This window comes from Papio anubis, chromosome 13, assembly GCF_008728515.1.
Source record: "Papio anubis isolate 15944 chromosome 13, Panubis1.0, whole genome shotgun sequence".
NCBI classification, from domain to species: domain Eukaryota; kingdom Metazoa; phylum Chordata; class Mammalia; order Primates; family Cercopithecidae; genus Papio; species Papio anubis.
The window spans coordinates 66,018,715-66,040,147 of NC_044988.1; the positions used below are offsets into that span (position 1 = coordinate 66,018,715).

General features: G+C 48.1%; 1 protein-coding gene across 1 annotated transcript in view; it reads right to left on the reverse strand.

The window, feature by feature from the left end:
• SHB (SH2 domain containing adaptor protein B) overlaps positions 1-21,433 on the reverse strand; it is a 148,717-nt gene that overhangs the window by 54,177 nt on the left and 73,107 nt on the right. Inside the window, exon 3 of the mRNA XM_021927365.2 lies at positions 1,667-1,882. Within this exon, the coding sequence (XP_021783057.2) occupies positions 1,667-1,882 (216 nt within the window). The remainder of the gene's footprint in view (positions 1-1,666; positions 1,883-21,433) is intronic.

The following is a 21,433-nucleotide window of genomic DNA, read 5'->3' on the forward strand; positions in this document are numbered from 1 at the left end:
TGACTGTCAGTGTGGTAGGAATTAAATGTCACTCACTGTCTCTCTTTTTACATGCCTAAACTCTCAGACACCTAAACATTGTTTGGCATCTGGCTCTTCATCTCTTAACAACAGACATAAGCACTTCTCTAGGTTGTTATGAACTCTTGCTAAACATCACCTTTTAGAGGCTGCACAATATTCCAATATTCTACCACACAGACGCACAGAAATCCAGCCCCCATTGCTGGACACTTGGGTTGCTCTCAATTTTCCGTGATTATAAACAATGCCTTTTCTGAATTTTTTTTTGTTTTTTATCTTTTGCGCTTGTTGCCCAGGCTGGAGTGCGATGGTGCAATCTTGGCTCACGGCAACCTCTGCCTCCCAGGTTCAAGCGATTCTCCCGCCTCAGCCTCCTGAGTAGCTGAGATTACAGGCATATGCCACCACGTCCAGCTAATTTTGTATTTTTAGTAGAGACGGGTTTTCTGCATGTTGGTCAGGCTGGTCTTGAACTCCCAACCTCAGGTGATTCACCCGCCTCGGCCTTCCAAAGAGCCAGGATTACAGGCGTGAGCCACTGTGCCCAGCCTTCTGAATTTTTTTTATCATAACTTTGGCATAGATTTTGAGGAGTGGGATTAGAATAAAAAGGTGTGGGCTTAGGTTTATGATTTATGATGCACATGCCCAAGATCACTTTTCAAAAGGGCTGTGGGAGAGGAGTTCTAGAAATGTGACAGATACCCAGATTCTAGAAAAACCAGACTCTGAGTAGGGAGGAAGGGGACACCCAAGTCACTCAAAGGGCTCTTGGCCAGAGGAAGGTCATCTGGGAGGGGCTGAGCTCTGCCCATCACCTGTGCTCTGTGAGCAGGTGCACGCTGAAGCTGGGATAGAAGACACAGCAGCCCTGTGAACCCTGCAGGCCTAGCTCAGCTCGCAGCACTGGGTGGGCTCGCCGGGCCGGCTCAGGTTCAACAGAAGCTGCTGTGCACACTGGTTTCCTCTTACTTTCTAAGACAGTTCCTTCTGAAAACTGCAATCAGGCCAGGCGCAATGGTTCACACCTGTAATCCCAGCACTTTGGGAGGCCGAGGTGGGCGGATCACCTGAGGTCAGGAGTTTCAGACCAGCCTGGCCAACATAGTGAAACCCCGTCTCTACTAAAAATACAAAAAATTAGCTGGGCAATGTGGCAGGCACCCGTAATCCCAGCTACTTGAGAGGCTGAGGCAGGAGAATCACTTGAACCTGGGAGGTGGAGGTTGCGGTGAGCCGAGATCGTGCCATTGTGCTCCAGCCTGCGCAACGAGAGCGAAACTCCGTCTCAAAAAATAAAAAAACTGAAAACTAAACTCTTGGTTTCAGTGAGCTACGGCATCATCAATAAATAGCACCACGACAGAGCCAGACAATGACAGCATCTGAGCCGTCTCTGAAAAGTGCAGAGGCTGGAACACAGACCCTGGAAGCCAGGCCCAGAATTTCTCCTTGGCCTGGTTTCCCTTCCCTCACCTCTCCCTTTCCTCTGCAGCCTACATCTTTGAGGGTACTGAGAAAAAACACCACCCAATTAGATTATTAAACAGTCCTGGAGTTTGTCCTGAGCGCAGGCGGGGACCAAGGTGAGTGCTGAGCACGGCTCAGCAGCTGCCTCCTGAGCAGCGTCAGGGCTCCTTACCTGCCAGGGCTGGGATGGTGACTCGGTTCCACTCCCAAGGTTGGTCGTACTCATCGGCGGGCCTGTCATCATCCTGGGGCAGCTTGCTCTCCCGCAGTCGGGGGCTGACTGTGCTCTCCGAGTCCGAGTCAACACTTTGGCCTTCAGGTTCGTAAGGGGTGTCATATAACTGGATACCTTTATGTTGGGACCGGACGCTTTCCTGCCTCTGAAATTCTGCAGGCAAAAAGGAAGGAAGCAGAGATTAAATGGAAGTGTGGTATGCACTTCCTCACCTGGATTCGCACTCAGAAACACCACAAACTCAAGAGCTGCCAGTGGGCTGGTGAGGGTGACAGAGAGACAGACCTCTGTCTGGGTTTTACCTACCCCACCAACCCTCAATGCGGTGTCTCTGCTCTTCCTGTGCCAGGCTTGCTCACAAGGCTCACAGGCTGGCAGACCGAATGACAGCCCTGCCTCCATCCACTCATGAATCTCAGTCTTAAGAGGCAGAGCCCAGATGTGAACATGATGCTCCAGGTGTGTCCTGATGTCCACCCAGAACACGCAGAGCTTCTGACTCCTTGCTTCATAGGCAGGCTGGGGTCTTTCCCTCTAGGGCAGTTCCTTGCCCTCTTTGGACTTTCAGTCGTCATCTGTACAAGGAAAAGACTAGGCCATGCAGTTCCCACAAGCTCCCAGTTTCCACCTGCTCACACATTCATTTAAAAGAACCAGCAAGAGCCTCCCCAAGGAGACCAGAGGCCACTTTTCTCTCCTGCAAAGGCTGAGTGACCCCTTCCCTTTATTTCTACCTCCCTTAGAACATCTTCTAAACAGACTGAATTCATTTAGGGATTTGAGAGGGTGTCCAGCTTCACTTCTGAAGAAAGAAAGAAAGCTCTTAATCTTCTAGAGAAGATGCTAAGGCCTGGCACTGGTGTGGGCTGAGGGGTGACTGCCTGTCTAGATGAGGTCCCAGACAGGAGGTGTTCATTTTGTCTGTTGCTCAGTCCTGGGAGGCCAGTGGTAGCTGGCAGGATGGATGCTAGGATGCTAAAATCAGGCACTTTCCGGTTAAACAGGGAAATTTGACCTGCTCTTTGATCATGGATACTATGTGCATGGCCTGAGCGGGGAATGTGGGGAAGGTTTACCATGGAGGTTGGTTTCAGGAACCCCACTGTTCCCAGCAGACACAACATGTGCCTAAATTGCCATCATGCTTGGCGGCAAAGGGGACTCAATGCAGGACCTGGGAGTGGCAGGGCAGGAGGGAAGGGAGATGGCATTTGAACCGTCAGCTCTGACAACTGAAAACAGGAGAGGGGCAGCTTCCTGGTGGTAGGACCAGGACAAGCCAATGCAATGAGGCTGGAAAGAACGTGCTTGCTGCCTACTTTATTTTTTATTGTGGTAAAATACATATAATAACATTGAGCACTTCATTTTATTTTATTTTATTTTATTTTTTTAGATGGAGTCTCACTCTGTTACCCAGGCTGAAGTGCAGTGGTACACTCTCAGCTCACTGCAAACTCTGCCTCCCGGGTTTACACGATTCTTGTGTCTTAGCCTCCCAAATAGCTAGGAACACAAATGTGCACCACCACACCTGGCTAATTTTTGTATTTTTAGTGGAGACGGGGTTTTGCCATGTTGGCCAGGCTGGCCTCGAACTCCTGACCTCATGTGATCTGCCTACCTCCACCTCCCAAAGTGCTGGGATTACAGGTGTGAGCCACCGCACCCAGCCAACATGACCATTTTGGCCATGATTAATGTACAATTCAGTGGCATTAGGTACATTCACACTGTTGGTAACCTTTGGCACCATCCATCTCTAGAACGTTTTCATCTTCCCAAACTGAAACCCTGTACCCATTAAACACTAACTCCCCATTATCCCTCCCCAGCCTCCACAATTACCCTTCTACTTTCTGTCTCTATGAATCTGATCAGTCTAGGCACATCCTGAACAACGTGGAATCATTCAGTTTTATAATGTTGTAGCATGTGTATGACTTTCCTTTTTCAGGCTAATATTCCACCATTATGTATATTCACTGTCCATGTTGGCTAGAGCACCAGGTCCAAGGAGGTGAGGGAGTAGACGTGAGGCTTGATGCAAATGGGGTGAGGACTATAAGTGAGCTATTTCAATGCTCTCTTGAGGCCTTCCCGAAATCAGAATTCTGATGGCATAAAGATATGGCAGAAGACACGGGAGTTATGCTCCTTGAAGAGTAGCTGATAAAACACACACAAATGACATCAGCCCTTCTGAGAAAGAGAGCTGCTTTCAGGCTGGGCTTTATGACCCAGGTCGGCTCATGTGGACACACGCCCTGATGAAACAGAAGCTAAGGATGCTGTGCCTGTGATCATTAGTATTTACATGAATTAGCTTTATGCTAGTATTTCCTAAACTTTATTTAGTCATGTGACTTCACAACTTGGGCCATTTCTGCCTACCAGTTGGGTGGTTACTTACCATTTTTATTTATCTTGCCTCACTTTTTAGATAAAATAACTCATTTAAAAAGGAGAATTTGGATCACCATCCCATAAGCCATCATTCTTTGCCAAAAATAGATACTAAGCAGAATGAATGAGAACCAACAATGCCTGCTGGGAAGTTGAGCGTGGGGCTTGCTTTCTCTGCTGAGAGGGGAGATTTGCAAGTGTTGGAGAGCCACTGGGAAATGCAATCAGCAAACAGACACTTTCTCTGGCAAATATGAATAATGTTCTCTCTCCAGAAAGAGAAAGAATAAAAAGGGAAAAGTCTTCTCACTATGTAGTTCTCAGGACACCTAATATCACATCTCTGAGAAGGTGTCCCTTACTTTGGTAAACATAGCTTTTGTTGGGTCCCATGAGTAAACTGGGATCATTTATTAATTTTGAGGATGATGCTTCCTTTTTTTTTTTTTTTTACAGAGGGAGGAACAGGAAAAGAGAAGGGAAAAGCTATAGAGTGGTAGGACTTTGTCACTTTAAGGTGAAGACCAACTAAGACCAACTGTTAAGCACGGTGGACAACTTCATAAATCACTAAATCTACCAAACTATCTAATCTGCTACTTATTGCTTTGTAGGGTCCTCATCACCTGGATTCGTCTTCCTCAGTTCTGAGGAGTGAAGTCTAGCCTTCTGTCTGCAGAATTCTGGGGGCTGAGGATATGGCAGCTGAGAAGGCACTGACCTGGGAAAACCACCTTCCTCTTCACCCTCCTTCACAAAAGCAGGACCAGCAACCACTCCTATGTACACAATTGATGAAGCATGGAAAGTGCCACAAACAATTCACAGATGTACTTCCCGTTGGGCCCCTGATAATCAGGAGTGCTTTTGCTCACTCTCACGCCAAAGAGATACTCAGTGAATGTGGTGGGATAAATGAAAGAGAACTGGCAGCCAGAAACCACTGTTTACCCCCAAATTCCAGATACTTTATGAAAGTCCCTGACAGCAGTGATAAAGGATCTGGGACAATATGCCAAATGCATACAGTTTAGTGTTACACAATATGCAGAAGAGACGGATATTCTACATAAACACCAGCCTTAAAGGGAAACATGTGCAGTGAACAGATTAGCTATTAAATCAGAGGGCTTGTACATACACTCTCATGCAGGATTTATTGCTCCAGAAGCATCTGCACCTTACCAAAGCTGGGCTACTAATGGCATGCAGTTAGGGCAGGGGATGTTAAAACGGTAATCATTAAAACAAGCCTCCCCCCCATATTACATGGCGAATTCAAATTTTCATTAAGGCCCAGACAATAGGGAACAGTTAAGTAAATTATGGCCTGTTAACTGGATGGAATATTAAGCAGCCATTAAAATGATAAATCTGAAGATTATGTAGTGACATGGAAAACCGTGCATGAAATTATGCTAAGCTAAAAAGTAAAACGCAAGATTGTTTATGTGTGGAGGGCAAAGCATAACGCTGGCCTTTTAAACAAGTCTCAATGTGAGCAGGGCCCCACAGGGAATTCTGCTCCTTGCCTGGGCATTGGTAAATACCGACATCACACATTTGGCCTATAATATATACACTGTGATGACAGCAACGTTGTAAGTACAGACATCCACAACACCAAGAGCTGTAAAACCCAATACAGGAAGGTAAACAACTACTGTGTAGAGGAGAAGGGATTATCGCATAATTATTTTTGAAAGTTGTTTTAAATAATGAATAAAGACACTAGAGAAGAAAAAATGTGATTAAGATGAGGAGCACACGAAAGTAAATAGGATTTTAAGCCCCATGAGAGTAAATATGATTTTAAGCAGGTTGGGCTTCCAGGAGCTGTGTGTGTTTAGGAAGCAGCTGCCTTTCCCTGAGAAAATGCCCATTTGGGAGCATCTTCTCTCCTGGGAGAGGTTCACCAACAGCCCCAGGACATCAAAGGCCCTTGTGCCAGGCCAGCTTGCCAGATGTTGCTGTCTCCTGCCTAACTACCAGGCCCATCCTCCTTACTAGCTGGGCCAATCCATGAGGGTCCAGAGACCGATCTCACAGGGGAGTCTGTGACCATATGTTTTAAGTCACAAGTTATCTGGACATCACCATCTACACATTCATGCAAAATGACCTTTAATATTAGGTGGCAGGCTGTAATTTCATGCCTCTTAGGCAGAGAGCAGAAACATTAACAGGGTGGGGGTTTCTGCTGACTTCTGTAGCAGAAAGGTTTGCAAGTAGAACTACATACATAGAAAGAACGGAAGAATAAAGCACTTTCTTTAGAATCAGAGAATGTTAGAACTGAAAGGGACCCTAAGAATTTGCCTGGGCCTGTTCACTAGGAGAGCTAGGCGGGTGTGCTGCCCACAGACTGTGGCCATGGTGGGGTCTGCCCATGGGAATGTGGAGAAGGTTAAGGGCTGGGGAAAGAGAGCAGACGATAATCCTGAGAGGATGTGATGGGGTTTAAAAGATTGTCCAGTCCGCAAGCAACAAGCTATACTTTGCTCCAGTATTCACCAACTTTGTGCCTCCCTGAAAAAAAAAAAAAAAAACACCACCAAAGTTGGGTGCAGTGGTTCATGCCTGTAACCCCAGCACTTTGGGAGGCCAAGGTGGGCAGATCGCTTGAGGTTAAGTGTCCGAGACCAGTCTGGCCAACATGGTGAAACCCCATCTCTACTAATAATACAAAAATTAGCCAGGCATGGTGGTAGGCACCTGTAAAAGTTTTTGGTTTTCCAATGCATACAAAAGTTATATTTATATTATACTGTAGTATATTAAATGTGCAATACCACTGCCTTAAAAAAATATAGTACCTTAATTAAAAAAAATTTTATTGCCAAAAACTGCTTACAATCATCTGGGCCTTCAGTGAGTCATCTTTTTGCTGGTGGAGGGTCTTGCTTTGATGTTGATGGTTGCCGACTGATCAGGGTGGTAGTTCCTGAAGGCCGAGGTGGCTGTGGAAATTCCTTTTTTTATGCCCCTCCCCACAACTGGGGAAATTTCTTAAAATGAGACAATAAAATTTGCCACACAGATTGACTCTTCCTTTCACGAAAGACTTCTCTGTAGCGAAATGCTGTTTTATAATATTTTACAAACAGCAGAACTTCTTTCAGAATTGGAGTCAATCTTTTCAAACTCTGCTGCTGCTTTATCAACTAAGTTTATGTACTATTCTAAATCCTATGTTGTCATTTTAACAATGTTCCCAGCATCTTCACCAGGAATAGATTCCATCTCAAGAAAACTATCTTTGCTTATCCATAAGAAGCAACTCTTTATTTGTTCAAGTTTGATCATAAGAGTCCCACAATTCAGTCACATCTTCAGACTCCACTTTTAATGCTAGTTCTCTTGTTATTTTCATCATATTTGCGGTTACTTCCTCCACTGAAGTCCTGAAGGCCTCAAAGTCATCTGTGAGGATTGGACTCTTCTTCCAAACTCCTATTAATGTGGCTATTTTGACCTCCTTTCACGAATCACAAATGTGCTTAATGGCTTCTAGAACAGTAAATCTTCCCCAGAAGGTTTTCAATTCACTTTGCCCAGGTCCATCAGAGGAATCACTATCTCTGGCAGCTATAGCCTTATGAGACGTATTTCTTAAATAACAAGACTTCAAAGTTGAGATTACTCCTTGATCCATGGGCCGTAGAATGCATGTTGTTAGCAGGCATGAAAACAACATTCATCTCCTTGTACATCACCAGTAGAGCTCTTGGGTGACCAGGAACAGTGTCAATGAGCAGTAATATTTTTAAAGGAATCTTTTTTTCCTGAATAGTTGGTCTCAAAAGTGGGCTTAAAATATTCAATAAACCATGCTGTAAACAGAGGAACTGCCATCCAGGCTTCGTTGTTCCATTCACAGCGCATGAGCAGGGTAGATTTAGTATAATTCTTAAGGGCTCTAGGATTTTTCAGAATGGCAAATGAGCATTGACTTCAACTTACAATCACCAGCTGCATGAGTCCCTAGCAAGAGGTAGCTTGTCCTTTGAAGCCTTGAAGGCAGGCATTGACTTCTCCTCTTTTGCTCTGAAAGTCCTAGATGGCATCTTCTTCCAGTAGAAGGCTGCTTTGTCTACATTGAAAATCTGTTGTTTTGCGTAGCCGCCTTCATCAGTGATCTTAGCAAGATCTTCTGGGTAACTTGCTGCAGCTTCTACATCAGCACTTGCTCCTTCACCATACACTTCCATGTTATGGAGACGGCTCCTTTCCTTAAACCTCAGGAATCAACCTCTGTTGGCTTTTCTGAAGCTTCCTCCACTCTTTCAGCCTTCACAGAATTGAAGAGTTAGGGCCTTGCTCCAGATTAGGCTTTAAGGGAATTTGTGGCTGGTTTGAGCTTCTATCCAGACCAAACTCTCTCCATAACGGCAATAAGGCTGTTTTGCTTTCTTTTCGATTGTGTATTCGCAGGAGTGACACTTTTAATTTTCTCTAACAACTTTCCCTTTGCATCCACAACCTGGCTAACTATTCGGTGCAAGAGGCCTACCTTTTGGCCGATTTCGGTTTTTGACATGCCTTCCCCTGTAGGCCTATTTCTAAGGTTTTGGTTTAAAGTGAGAGATGTGTGACTCTTCCTTTCCTTTGAACATGTAGAGGCCATTGTTGAATTATTAATAGGCCTAATTTCAATATTGTTGTGTTTTACAGGATAGAAAGGCCCAAGGAGAGGGAAAGAGATGGAGGAATGGCCAGTCAGTGGAGCAGTCAGAACACACATAACATTTATTAAGTTTGCCGTCTTATGTGGGTGCAGTTTGTGGTGCCCCAAAACAATGACAATAGTAACATCAAAGATCACTGATCACAGGCCACTGTAACAGCTATAATAATAAAGAAGGTTTGAAATATGAGAATTACCAAAATGTGACACAGAGACACAAAGTGAGCGCATGCTGTTGGAAAAATGATGCTGACAGACTTACTAGACAGAAGGCTGACACAAACTTTCATTTTGTAAAAAAATGCAATACCTGCAAACCACAATGAAACGATGCACAATAAAATGAAGTATGCCTAAACATTTTATTATGGAGAGTCTCAAAATCTATATTTTGAAAGAGGATGGGCCAGACGTGGTGGCTCACGCCTGTAATCCTAGCACTTTGGGAGGCCGGGGCGGGGCGGGGTGGATCACCTGAGGACAGGAGTTCGAGACCAGCCTGGCCAACATGGTTAAACCCCGTCTCTACTAAAAATACAAAAATTAGCTGGGTGTGGTGGTAGGCACCTATAATCCCAGCTACTGGGAAGGCTGAGGCAGGAGAATCGCTTGTACCCAGGGGGCAGAGGTTGCAGTGAGCTGAGACTGTGCCACTTTACTCCAGCCTGGGCAAAAGAGCAAAACTCTGTCTCAAAAAAACGGATAAGCAGGCTGGGCGTGGTGACTCACGCCTGTAATCCCACCACTTTGGGAGGCTGAGGTGGGCAGATCATGAATTCAGGAGATTGAAACCATCCCAGTTAACACGGTGAAACCCTGTCTCTACTAAAAATAGAAAAAAAAAATTAGCCAGGTGTGGTGGCACACACCTGTAGTCCTAGCTACTTGGGAGGCCAAGGCAGAAGAATCGCTTGAACCTGGTAGGTGGAGAAAGAAGAGAGCCAAGCCCCCGCGAATGAAAACAAAGCGGGGAAAAAAGAGCGAAACTCTGTCTAAAAAAAAAAAAAAAAGGATAAGCATCTAATGAAATGATATGTAACAGGCCCTATGGTAAACATCAGAAGAAACCTGTTCTTTACCTCTTTACCTTCTCTTCAGGAACAGAGGAAAAAAGGCTTGGGTTTGCTCTCTGGAAACCTGAGGGCAAGGAAATCAGCAGCCTCTCTGGTGCCCAGTCCCCATCTTTTCCAGCAGTGCTGGCATCCACCTGTCCTCGCAACCAACCAAGTATCTACTGAATGCCCAGTATGAGAAGAGACGAAGAGGAATGAGATGCAGTCCTGGCCTTCATGAAGCCCTTGGTAGCAGAGGGCAGAGCTCCCAACAGGGACAGACACTGAGCCTCCTTAATGGGAGCAGACTTGATACCACGATCTGATAACTAAGAGACAGGTTTTCATTGGGGGAACCTGGGAGAGCCTTAAAGAAGTTAGACAGGAGGTCATAGCACAGTGATGTGGCGGAGAAAATGGGTACCAGAGGAAGAACCAAGGCAGAAGTCCAGGGAATCAGAAGCTTAAGGTGTACATGAGGTTGCTCGGGAGGGCTGGGGACTGACAGGTGCCCAGTGACAGATGATGCTGGAGGCAGATGGAAGGGGGTTTCTGGATGGCCTTAAAAGTACTGCACCGCAGCACCCCCAGGAGTGGTTAAGGAGTGATGCCCAGGTACCTCTGGGCAGGGAGGAGCTGGGCAGGACACAGGCTGGCACAGACGTGCAGGAGCCTCGCTGGAAATGATAGACGCTGGCCTGTAGGCCCTTCACCTTTAATTTTCCCAGATGGGCTTGTCTGGGAATCCATACCACTCCCTAATCATAGGGTGGCAGAGCTAGGTAGAGTTGTATGGCTCTCCATTCCCAGGCCCTGCCACTACCTCTCGGCCCAGGAAATCTCTATTCTGCCAGTGGTGGGCATGCCATCTGATCTCTCTCACATGGCTTTGCAGCCACCGGGGATCTGTGCCCGAGACGCCAGGGTTGCAGGTAGATTAGGCTCAGGGCCCCAGCGATGTCAGGAAGGGCTGCATTACTAGAATGATGCACTTGCCACTTGCCAGGGCTGCTCCTCGCCAACTACGTGGAGGGAGGCAAGCCCTGGATCCAGTGAACCAACAGCCACAGCAGCACTGTGTACTGAAAACACCGATCCCACTAGACTGCTTAGCCTGAATCCTGGCTCCAACAGGTGACCTGGGGCAAGTTACCTCAGTTTCCTCATCTCTAGAGGGGAGACAACGGCACCCACTGGAGGAAGGATGTTACGAGGATTAAATGAATCCATATACGTCAGGTGTTTAGAACACTGCCTGGTGCAAAGAAGGCATTTTGTGAATATTGTCACTTCAATGACCACTCCTGGGCACTTCCTTGGAGTCCCATCTCCCAGACTCTTCCTCCTCTGAGGCTGTCTTTGCCTGCAGAGCCACAGAAGGCCTGCTGACTGAAGCCTCACAGGCCAACAATGCACTGGGAATGGGAGGGTCCCAATAACAACCTTTAAGCCTGTTCCCATTTCTGGGTCCACAACTCCCGAGGCCAGTGCCGCTTTGATAATCTGATACTCCCACATAGGAGCCAAGTTCTAGGTCAGCTCTTTTATGTAACACGAAACACACAGGGAAGGTCTCATGTATGTCTAGTCACCCCATTTTAGAGATGGGGAAACTGAGGCCAGAGGAAGGGAAGAAAGTCACAGGGACTAGGCCCCAGGCTCCTTAACTCCTGGACCAGGGCTCTCCTGGCCTTTTCCAGAGGCTTTCTGGCATTTTTTTTTTTTTTTTAATCAGTCAGTCTTGGTTTTGGTCTTCTGGGGGCCAGGGCATCTATTGCAGTCAGGTCTCTGAGGTGTTAAAAGCATACCGGGCACCACGGGGTGAGTGATGAGCTCCGCGGAGTGAGTGATGAGCTCCGCGGGAGTGGCAGGCGGCTCTTCCTAATTAGACACGCGGCAAAACCAGCCAAGTTCCAGGTGCCACATCAAAAGGGAGACGACTTCCCCCCCATCTAAACCATTCAAACATCTGCTGGAGAAGAATCCTCCCCCCAACCAGGGTGCTTTTAGCGTCTGAATTCAGGGGTCCCTCAGAGGCTGAGGGCAAGTGGCACGGAACAGCAGGGGGCCTCTGGGGTGGATGCTGCAGGATGGCAAGGGCAGAGCAGGGCAGGGCAGCTCAGAGACAGAGCTGGAGCCACCCCAACCGTCACACGGCAGGAGGCCCCACCTCCTCCTCCTCTATCTAGTCTAGTTTCCGGAGCTGTCTAGGAGCCAGGAGACTGACTAATTGGAGTTCTTCTATCATCTCTTTTCCAGGCGTGCACAGAAACACCCAAGCAACAGAGGGCGGGCTCCGCGGAAGCAGGGCTGTGGGACAAGAACAATGGTCACCTCGGAAGCAGAGCAGGGCCTGTGGCTGCCTGGCTCAACCTGTACTGCCTGATCTTTTATGCTCAGCCCGAGGGCAAGGGAAAGGCCCAAGTCTGGAGTCAGGGTGCCTGGGTTTGCTCCCTTCCCTTGGTCATCTGTACAGGGACAGGGTCTTCTCATGAGCCCCTCTGGCCTGAAGTACTAGAAGAGAGACAAAGCCTGCAAACCTGCTGACGACCAACTGCTTTCATTGTGAATAAAAAGGCCACGTGGACCTCACCGTGCAGCTCTGCAATGATCCAGTATCCTTCAGCCCTGCCGTCACTCTGCATCTTCCAGTGACTGCCTTTGCGTGCGGAGGCCTCTGAGCCGCTGCGGGCCCAGGTTCTGGCGCCATCCCCTGTGGAGACTCATTGAGGCGAGCTTGCTGCTCTGGGAGCCAAAAGCAGGGGGCGAATGGGCCTCCCTTTAAAGGAGCCACGTCTGCTTAGGAGACCGCTTTCTAAATCCTCGTTGACTGCAAGATCCAACTTCATAGGCAAGTGGGGTGCCTGCTTTTCTTCCTCAAATACCCACTGAGCCCCTGCTATATGCCACGTTGGACCCGAGACCAGATGCTGAGCACTAGATGCATTAGATAAGACTCCTGCCTCCTAGGGAACTCATGGCTTAGCAGGAGAAACGGGACACCACCGTCTGTAAGCACTGAGTTGGACGGTAGTGATGAGTGAGTGCCTGCCTGTGCCAGGCACTGTCCTGTGTCCTGGGCACTGGGAGTAAATTACTCCTCATCCTCAAAACAGACAGGCAAGAGTTATACTGCATTTTATCATTCAGAAACTGAGGTTCAGACAGGAGCAGAGGCTAAGCCAGGACAAGCCTAGTTCTGCCTGCCTCCCAGGGCCCTAGAGTGGTGCATGTACCAGCAGCTCGGTGGAGGCAGAAAGGAAATCCAGCCCTAGGATTCAGTAAAACTTCAGGGTGGAGGTGGCATTTCACAGAATCTCAAGTCCTGATGCAAGGAGACACCTTGAGGGCCAGGGATGCTGACTGACCTGCCTGGTGTCACAAACAGTAAGGGGTGGGCCCAGGTGTAGAAGGCTCTCCAGGCGAGGAGGAAGATGAGGCCATCAGGAGAAAGGGGAACTGCAGCAGGACAAGCATAAACCAAGTCTGGGAGAGAGGTAAGCTGGGGGATGTTGAGGTGAAAATCAGGGTTCCTGTTGCCCTAAGCCTAATGCTCATGAGGTAGAAGGAAACGGAATGGCCCCCACAGAAGGTGGGGCCAGACTATGGAGGATCTGGGATGCCAGGACTAGGGGTGCAGACTCCAAAGGCAGGAAACTGGGAAAGGTAGACCAGGAGCCTTCATCGGGTTTGTGCTTCACATACACAAAATCCTTTAAGAAGCTGGCAGGAAACGGAGGTGTGGTAACTAGATACTGATAATCTGAAGGTTGGGCCTTCCAAACAACTAGGGCTCCACCCTTTCAAGAAGTGGGCAGAAGATGCCGAGGGCTCCAGAAAGCAAAACACACTCCTGTGAACAGCCCCCAGATGTGGAAATGCTGGCACATCCACCGGGATGAGGAGCAGGGGCTGGGCTAGCATGGGAGGCACCAGCATCCTCAGGCCAACTGTGACAGGGCGGGCATCCCCGGGGTCCCTGTGCTGCAGACAGAGCCAGGGCTCAGCAGGACTTCACAGGGCAGCGGCACACACAGACAGATGTGCATCTGAGCTTGTGCCTTCTGAGTATCGACAGACCACAGTTGCACGAAGGGCCAGCGCCCCACACACGCGATCTTCCAGTCTGCTGAGCACAGTGAGGTCTCCACCTCCAGAGAGGCCTGGGGCCACACTCTAATGAGGTAAAGCCACAGGGGACAGGCTTTCACGCCAGACCAGTCACGGCTACACCCCTTACCCTGTGGGGGCTTCCCTGCTCACCAAGTGGCTTCACCTGCAGTTCTCACAGAACCTCACAGAGAGAGCCTCAGAGGGGCTGTGGTGCAACCAGGCCCCTCCCCGCCTGACTGCTGCCAAGTCCACAGCTCAGACAAGCTCAGTGGTGGGGCCAAGGTCTCAAAAACTCAACTGTCAACAGTGCAGTAATCACCATTCTAGGAACACTGCATGCTGGGGTCTGCGTTAAGTGCATGCCATCCAGCTTCTCGTTTAACTCTCAAGACAACCCCATGAGGTGGTACCCCACAGACACTGCCATTTTATGGACGGCCACAGGGCAATCGAGGAAGGGATGGAGGCGGCCTGGCTCCAAAGTCCATGTCCTTAACTGTGCAGCCATCTACCCTTCCTTTCCAGCCCAAGTCGGTGTTCCCTCCACTCCCCTAGGGACAAAAGAACACGGTCACATTCAGGTCAGCAAGAGAGGCAGGCGCTGGAAGAGCCCAGTCCCAGCTCCAGCTCTGTCCTGATCCCACCAGGCTGAGTGACACCAGGCAAGTCGCTTTCTCCCTCTGGCTGTCAGCTGGTCATCAGTCAGGGTCACTGGAGTAATCTCAGGCTCCCCGCCCTCTAGCCTTGAGGTTGATGTGATCACACGCAGCTCCCCACAGGATTCATCATGGTTGCGGGGCCTGGGAGGAAAGCCTGAGGTGGGTATCACGAGGAAGAGAGTGGCCCACCAAGGAGGTATTCAGCACATTCTAGATGCGTCAGAGGGGTGATCAACACAGGCTGCTGGTGCCAGTCTGGCTGGTGCTTAGTGGTTACAAACTGGCAGTGGAGGCAGGGTGCCAGTTGCCTAGAGCAGAGCCAGGGTCCTCTGCTGGGGAAGACCTTCCCCTCTACCTATATACCCTAGGGGCCCTGGTCACCTGGGCTGAGGTACCCCTCACCACATGCCAGCCTTCCCAGCCAAAGTGGCCAAACCCCACCTGTATACCTGGGGCTCATCACAGGGTCACGGCCTCAAGCTGAGGGGTGCTGTTGACAATGTGCTCAGTGCCCAGTACAGCTGCCCCGGCGGAAGCAACTTGCTGAGATCTTGGCACGTGCTCTGCCCACCCTTCTTCACTTTGGAACTGCTTCAAGAGAGGCACTAATCCCCCCAGGGACTGAGAGACAACCTTTGCCTTCTGGATAACAATGAGGAGGCTGCCAGCCTGGGACCAGCCTGGCTCCCCGCTCACCGGCTGTGTGACCTTGGCCAGCTGCCTGATCCATCAGGGCTAATATTCCTCGCAGGTGAGGTGAGAGGGGTTGAACCAGATGATCTCAGAGGCCTTTCTGACTCCAGAGTTTCTCAGTCTGCTTCTACAAAGAGTGGATATTCACACAGGCTTCTTCTTGTTCTTGTAACTAGCTAATGCTGTGGCTCCATCAAGTTAAGGTGGAAGGGGACCTGTCGGAAGCACCCATCCTACCAGCACGTTGGACGTTGACCCGGCATCCTGACCACCTTCCAGCAAACGCCTCCAAAATCTAACCACCACATGCAACAAGAACCCTGCCCACCGAGAAGCTTCTCTCTCATACACAAAGCTGTGCTTTCCTGCCTGGGATGGTTCTTTTTATGCATCAACTTGGTTGGTCTACGGGGTGCCCAGATATTTGGTCAAATATTATTCTGAGTGTTTCTGGATGACATCAACATTTAAATTGGTACAATGAACAGTATAGATTGCACACCTCTTGTTGTGGGTGGGCCTCATCCAATCAGTTGAAGGCCTGCATAGAACAAAACGGCTGACTTTCCCCTGAGTCAGAGAGAATTCTCCTGCCTGACGGTCTTTGAGATGGGGCATTAGCCTTTTTCCTGCCTTCAGACTTGAACTACACCATTGACTCTCTGGGTTCCCAGGCCTTTACTCTTGGACTGGTACTAAACCACTGGCTCTCCTGGGTCTCCAGCTTACTAACTTACCAACAAATTTTGGGACTTGCCAGTTTTCATAATCACATGATCCATTTTTTAAAATAATAAATCTCTTTGCACATGCACACACACACACACACACTCTCTCTCTCTCACACACACATTTTATTGGCTCTGTTTCTCTGGAGAACCCTAACACATGCCTCTATGGAGAGCCCTTTCCCCATACACCCAGAACGTGGTCCTCAGACTAGCTGCTTGTCTGTTTCTCTTCTTAGGAAACAAAGTTCCTGCAAAGACTGGATCAATTCAGAGTCAAGTCCATGAGGAATTATCTTTATCACATTACAGGGGGATCCGTCTGCCACTTCTCCTGACCCCAAAGAATGAGGCATGCAGCCAAACAGCAGTTCCCTAAGAGTATCTGCAATTCTACACTCAGGAGACTTGACAGTAGCAAAGCCGCCATGAGCCCAAGGATCTCAGTGGGGCTCCCCACCTGGCCCAGAAGCGATTGCCTGCCAGGGGCCAACCAAAATTGAACAAAAAGGACTAACAGCAAGACTCCCTCCTTCCATATAGCACTTCATGGTCCGCAAAACCCTTCGGATTATTTGGTTCTTGTAATCACCTGATTGCAGACAGAGCTGGCAACTCCATTTAAGCGGGGAAACAGGAAACTCAAAATCGAAGGGCCTTGCCAAAGTCACAGAGTGAGCAGTCGGCACAATTCCTTGTCTCCACTTCCCTACCCTAATGGCCTTTCCAACTCTGATGTCACTTCTTGTATTTCTTGGTGTATTTCTACAGTACATAAAACCCTACTACAGTGTTTTTTGTTGTCGTCGTCGTTGTTTTCGCTTTTGTTTTAAAGAGGAGTGGGGAAGGAAAAGGTGTGTGTGCGATGTCATGCACAAGAGCCAGGAACCTGAAAGCTGCCACTGTTTGAAATTACTTTCAGGCGGCTCTTTCCTGTCAATAGCTATTACAGATGACACCATCCACACAACCATCCCAAGAATTATGTGGAAGGAAACATCTGGATAATAAACATTTTTGTGCTGGAAGAAACAAGAACAGTCCCTGCTCAGGTCCCTGAAAAGGCGTCCTGAAGAGGTTCCAGACTGTGTGAAAGATGTCATCAACTTCCAGAACACGAGACTGGAGACGGCCTCATCTCCCCTGGTGGTCTGTTCTAACGGAGTCCGCTCCAGGTGCCCTGCCTGACATGCTGCTGCCCCAGCTTCAAGTCTCAGCCTCTGTTCAGTTTAGAGCACCAGGTACTCTAAACTGTCAAGGGTGCTGGAGGTGGTATGGGGGCTCAGAGATGAATCCGATATTCTCACTGTCGTCTCTTGCCCACCCTGGGAGCCTTGAGGTTTCTACCATTTTCTAGCCCTTTGTGTGCTCAGCTCCCACCCCACCCCACCTCTGGGGGTCAAGTTCCAGTCGAATCCACTTAACACATTCGCATGATTCCCAGAGCAGAACCCAGTTCCACAGATGCTCAGTAAATACTGGTGAAGGAGTAACATAAACAAACAGGCTTTTGCAAATTCAGAATTTAGCACAGAAAACAAATGTTTTAAAAAAACATTTGTGTATTCTAAGAAGGGAATCGTACTCATAGACTGTTGGAGGAGTATAAACTGGAAATGCCCTCTTCAGAGGTAAAATTGGTAGATCTAACAAAAATTAAATATCCTGTGGCCTAAAGTTCCACTTTTAGAAACCTACTCTACAGAAATATCCAGACCCACAGGCAGAAATAACTGCTCACAAATGTTTGCTACAGAATGAAGGGAGCCCAGAATGAAGGGACCAGAAACTAGGAATAACCTACAAGTCTATGAATAAGAAAACAACTGAACACATCATGCTACAGTCACACAGAATTGTTCAATAGAACAAATGGCCTCAGACAAGATCTGTGACATAGAACAATGTTTCTACCAAACATACATAGCATTTATGTAGAAAACTGTGTTTGCAGATATGCACAGATGTGTATTTTTGTAAGCAAATGGAAAAGGGCTATAAGAAAACATAACAAATTATTAACAATCCTTGTCTGTGGAGGGAGATTTCACTTTTTACCTCCTATAAGCCTGTATGCTGAATCTTCTTACTCAGAGCACATTTACTTAATGTAATAATTAAAATTTTAAAAGGAAGTTGCAAATGTGGCATATGAAGACTCTGCTGTTTGATATTATCAATATCTGTGACAGCACTTGTTGAGGGCCTATGTGGAACGAGGCACAGTGCCAGGAGTTCTACACTAACCCCTAGGACAGATGGGGAAACTGAGGCTGAGACTGAGAGGGCAGGTACCTGAGCTGGTACGGCAGAGCTAGAATTTCCCACCTCCACTTTTCTGATCAGAGTCTGTGCACGCTCTCCTCAGGGCTCCATGCTTTCGGGGACACTGTCATGGAATTCCATCAACTTCTACTTAATATTCCGGTGAAACAGCCTTCTGCATTCATGAGTATTTCTAAACAATTTTCACTTCATGTAATGTTTATACATTTTGAAGTTTAGGAAATTAAGTTTGGAACAAATTTTGTTTCGGTTTTCAATTCCAAGATGTACATTTTAATTATAACATGGCCTCAAACATGACCCTGGTCATCCACAGAGGTACTCGATTTTTAAAGACACATTAAAGAACCGTAGTTATGGTCTCAGCACAGGAAATGATGAAAGCTTTCCTTAAAAACACAGCTACAAGGACAGGCCTAATGACTTTTTGGGACCCATGGTTTCACTGCAAAGAGCCCCACTCTTCTGGAAGCTTGATACCCTCTAAGTCACACGGCAAAGTGATGCCCATCACCCAATTTTCATCAGCAAAGCTCTGAACCAAAAACCAAACTGAGATGGATGATAACCCGCAGGCTGCGCTCCGTGGAGGGGGGTGTGCTTGGGAGTGAAGGAGGTCAGACACCCTGTCAGAAGAGGCTATGCCTCACTGAGGGATCTGAAGGGGTTACAGGCAGCACCACAACAGGTTCTTTCCCACAGATTAACAGAGGGTCCCAGGCTCCCAACTAGAAACATGCTTCGGGAGACACATGGCTAGAGTAGGTGAAGGAGGAGGTTCAGATACGACGCATCACTTCACTAGTTCATTCTTCCACTCCTCCCCTCGTGAGCACCTGTGTTGCTGTTTTATGGGAAAACACTGAACAATAAAAACTTGGTCCAGCCCGGCACAGTGGCTCACACCTGTAATCCCAGCACTTTGGGAGGCTGAGGTGGGAGGATCACCTGAGGTCAGGAGTTCGAGACCAACCTGGCCAACATGGTGAAACCCCGTCTTTATTAAAAATACAAAAATTAGCCGGGTGTGGTGGTGGTCACCTGTAGTCCCAGCTAGTCAGGAGAATCGCCTGAACCCAGGAGGCGGAGGTTGCAGTGAGCTGAGATCGCACCATTGCATTCCAGCCTGGGCAACAAGAACGAAACTCCATCTCAAAAAAATAAAAATAAAAAACAAAAACCTTGTCCAGCTTTAGAGAAGCTCATGGCCTAAAAACGTGGTCTTCTTTGGGGCTAGTTAAGTGTGTCACCTGCTCAAGTACCACTAGGTTAAAGAGGCTCACACTTCAGTGGAGGGGCAACAGGGAGCCACTGAAGGTTTCTGAGGAAGAGTCGGGGTGAGCAGGGGCCTGGGGTCTGCCCCGTACTTTATCCCACGCAGGGGGCTGTGTAAGCCATGTTCCCCTGGCCTGTTTCCTAACATTTTAGACTGGATTCTCACTTCTGGCCTGCCACCATACAGCATGGTGTAAATGAACTAGACAGCACCAACAAGGATCATCAACCACGGGCCCACAGGCAAGTGCCCTCCGGGGGTGCCTGCCACCAGAATCAAAGGCTACAGGTGGCAGGCATGGAAACAGGGTCTGGTGAGCACCATATACATACACATATGCATGCGCGCATGCACACACACACACACAGTCTCACACTCTAGGCCCTCTAGGAGCCTAAGACCCAAGCCCCTGAGAACATCCCCCCAACTGTAGTCAATAGGTTTTCTCTGCAAGGGGGATCCAAAGCATTTCTTATCAGGTGTGCACACGAGAGTGTCTCAGCCAGGAGGTGGCGGCAGGCGAGGTGAGTGACAGGTGAAGAGATTTTAATAAAATGACAAGCAGCAGCCCATGTTACAAGTAGATTCTTGAGATTTGCTACCTTCCTTTCTCCCGGAATGACAGGCTTAACACTTGCCTTTGGATGGTAAGTCTTGCACCAGCGAATGAGAACTGGCAGGAGCACGCATGGAACGGATGCCTACTGAATGTGCGTGTGTGTGTGTGTAAAAGCAAACGCGAAAAGGAAGCCACAGGAAGAAAAACGAACCGAGCCGTGCGCACAGCTTCCAACACTACGCGCAGACAAAAATATAAGCCCAGTTACTAGGAAGCCAATGTGATACGAAACAGAAAATATAAAGTTTTCACCTAAAAGAATCTGAGTGCAACGTGGAATTTCACCGCTGGAGAAATACGGAATTTTTGATATAAGCCTGAGCTTACAGTCTCGCTTGGTAGGGAGGAGTTGCCTGAACTTTGGAATTTTAAGGTTCTCTTCTAACTAGGAAGCTGACGATACAGAACTGAGATCAACTCCAAGAGCATTCCTGTCTATTGGCTCGAAGACCTACAAAAAACTTAGACTGTGAAGACCTACCTGAAGCTGAGACCTAGGAGGGCAACGGGTGGAACATGGCTGGGTCAGGAGCCTGGCCCCAGCTGCTGCTGAGAGACCCCAGGCAGCACCCCCTCTCCTTTGCAGCTTCCTTGTCTGCAAAATGATGGAACCATAGGCAGCTGATCGGCCTCAGTGGTTCATTTATTTACGGAATCACCCTTTTTCATATTATCCCTTTGTTACTTTATATTTACATATGGTTATAGCAACGCTGCAATGTGAGACAGTAGAAAGTGACCATGAGATCTGGAATGGACTCTCAGCTGGCCACTCCAAGCCGCATGACCTCGGCAAATACTCCAGCTTCCCTGTGCTTCCAGCTCCTCAAAAGCCAAATGACATCAGTAGATATCAAAGAGTAACCAATGAAGAGCATCGCGCATATAAATATTATTCTCTTCTGTCCCATCCCTCATTCAAACTTGATCAGGTTAGAATAAATGCAAATATAACTCAAATGACTGATTACTTCCCCTTTGATTCCACATATGAAATACACTGGCAATTCCAAATACCAGTAAGTTCATTTTGGAACTGGACTTAGGAGACTTAGTTCAAACCCTGGCTGTGCTGACCGCCAGCCTATGTCCTCTGGGGAGTGATTTGCCCCAGTAGAGACTTGGCAACCTCTGTTGTGGAGTGGGGAGAATATTAATACCAACTTCATGGGGCTGTTTAAAATA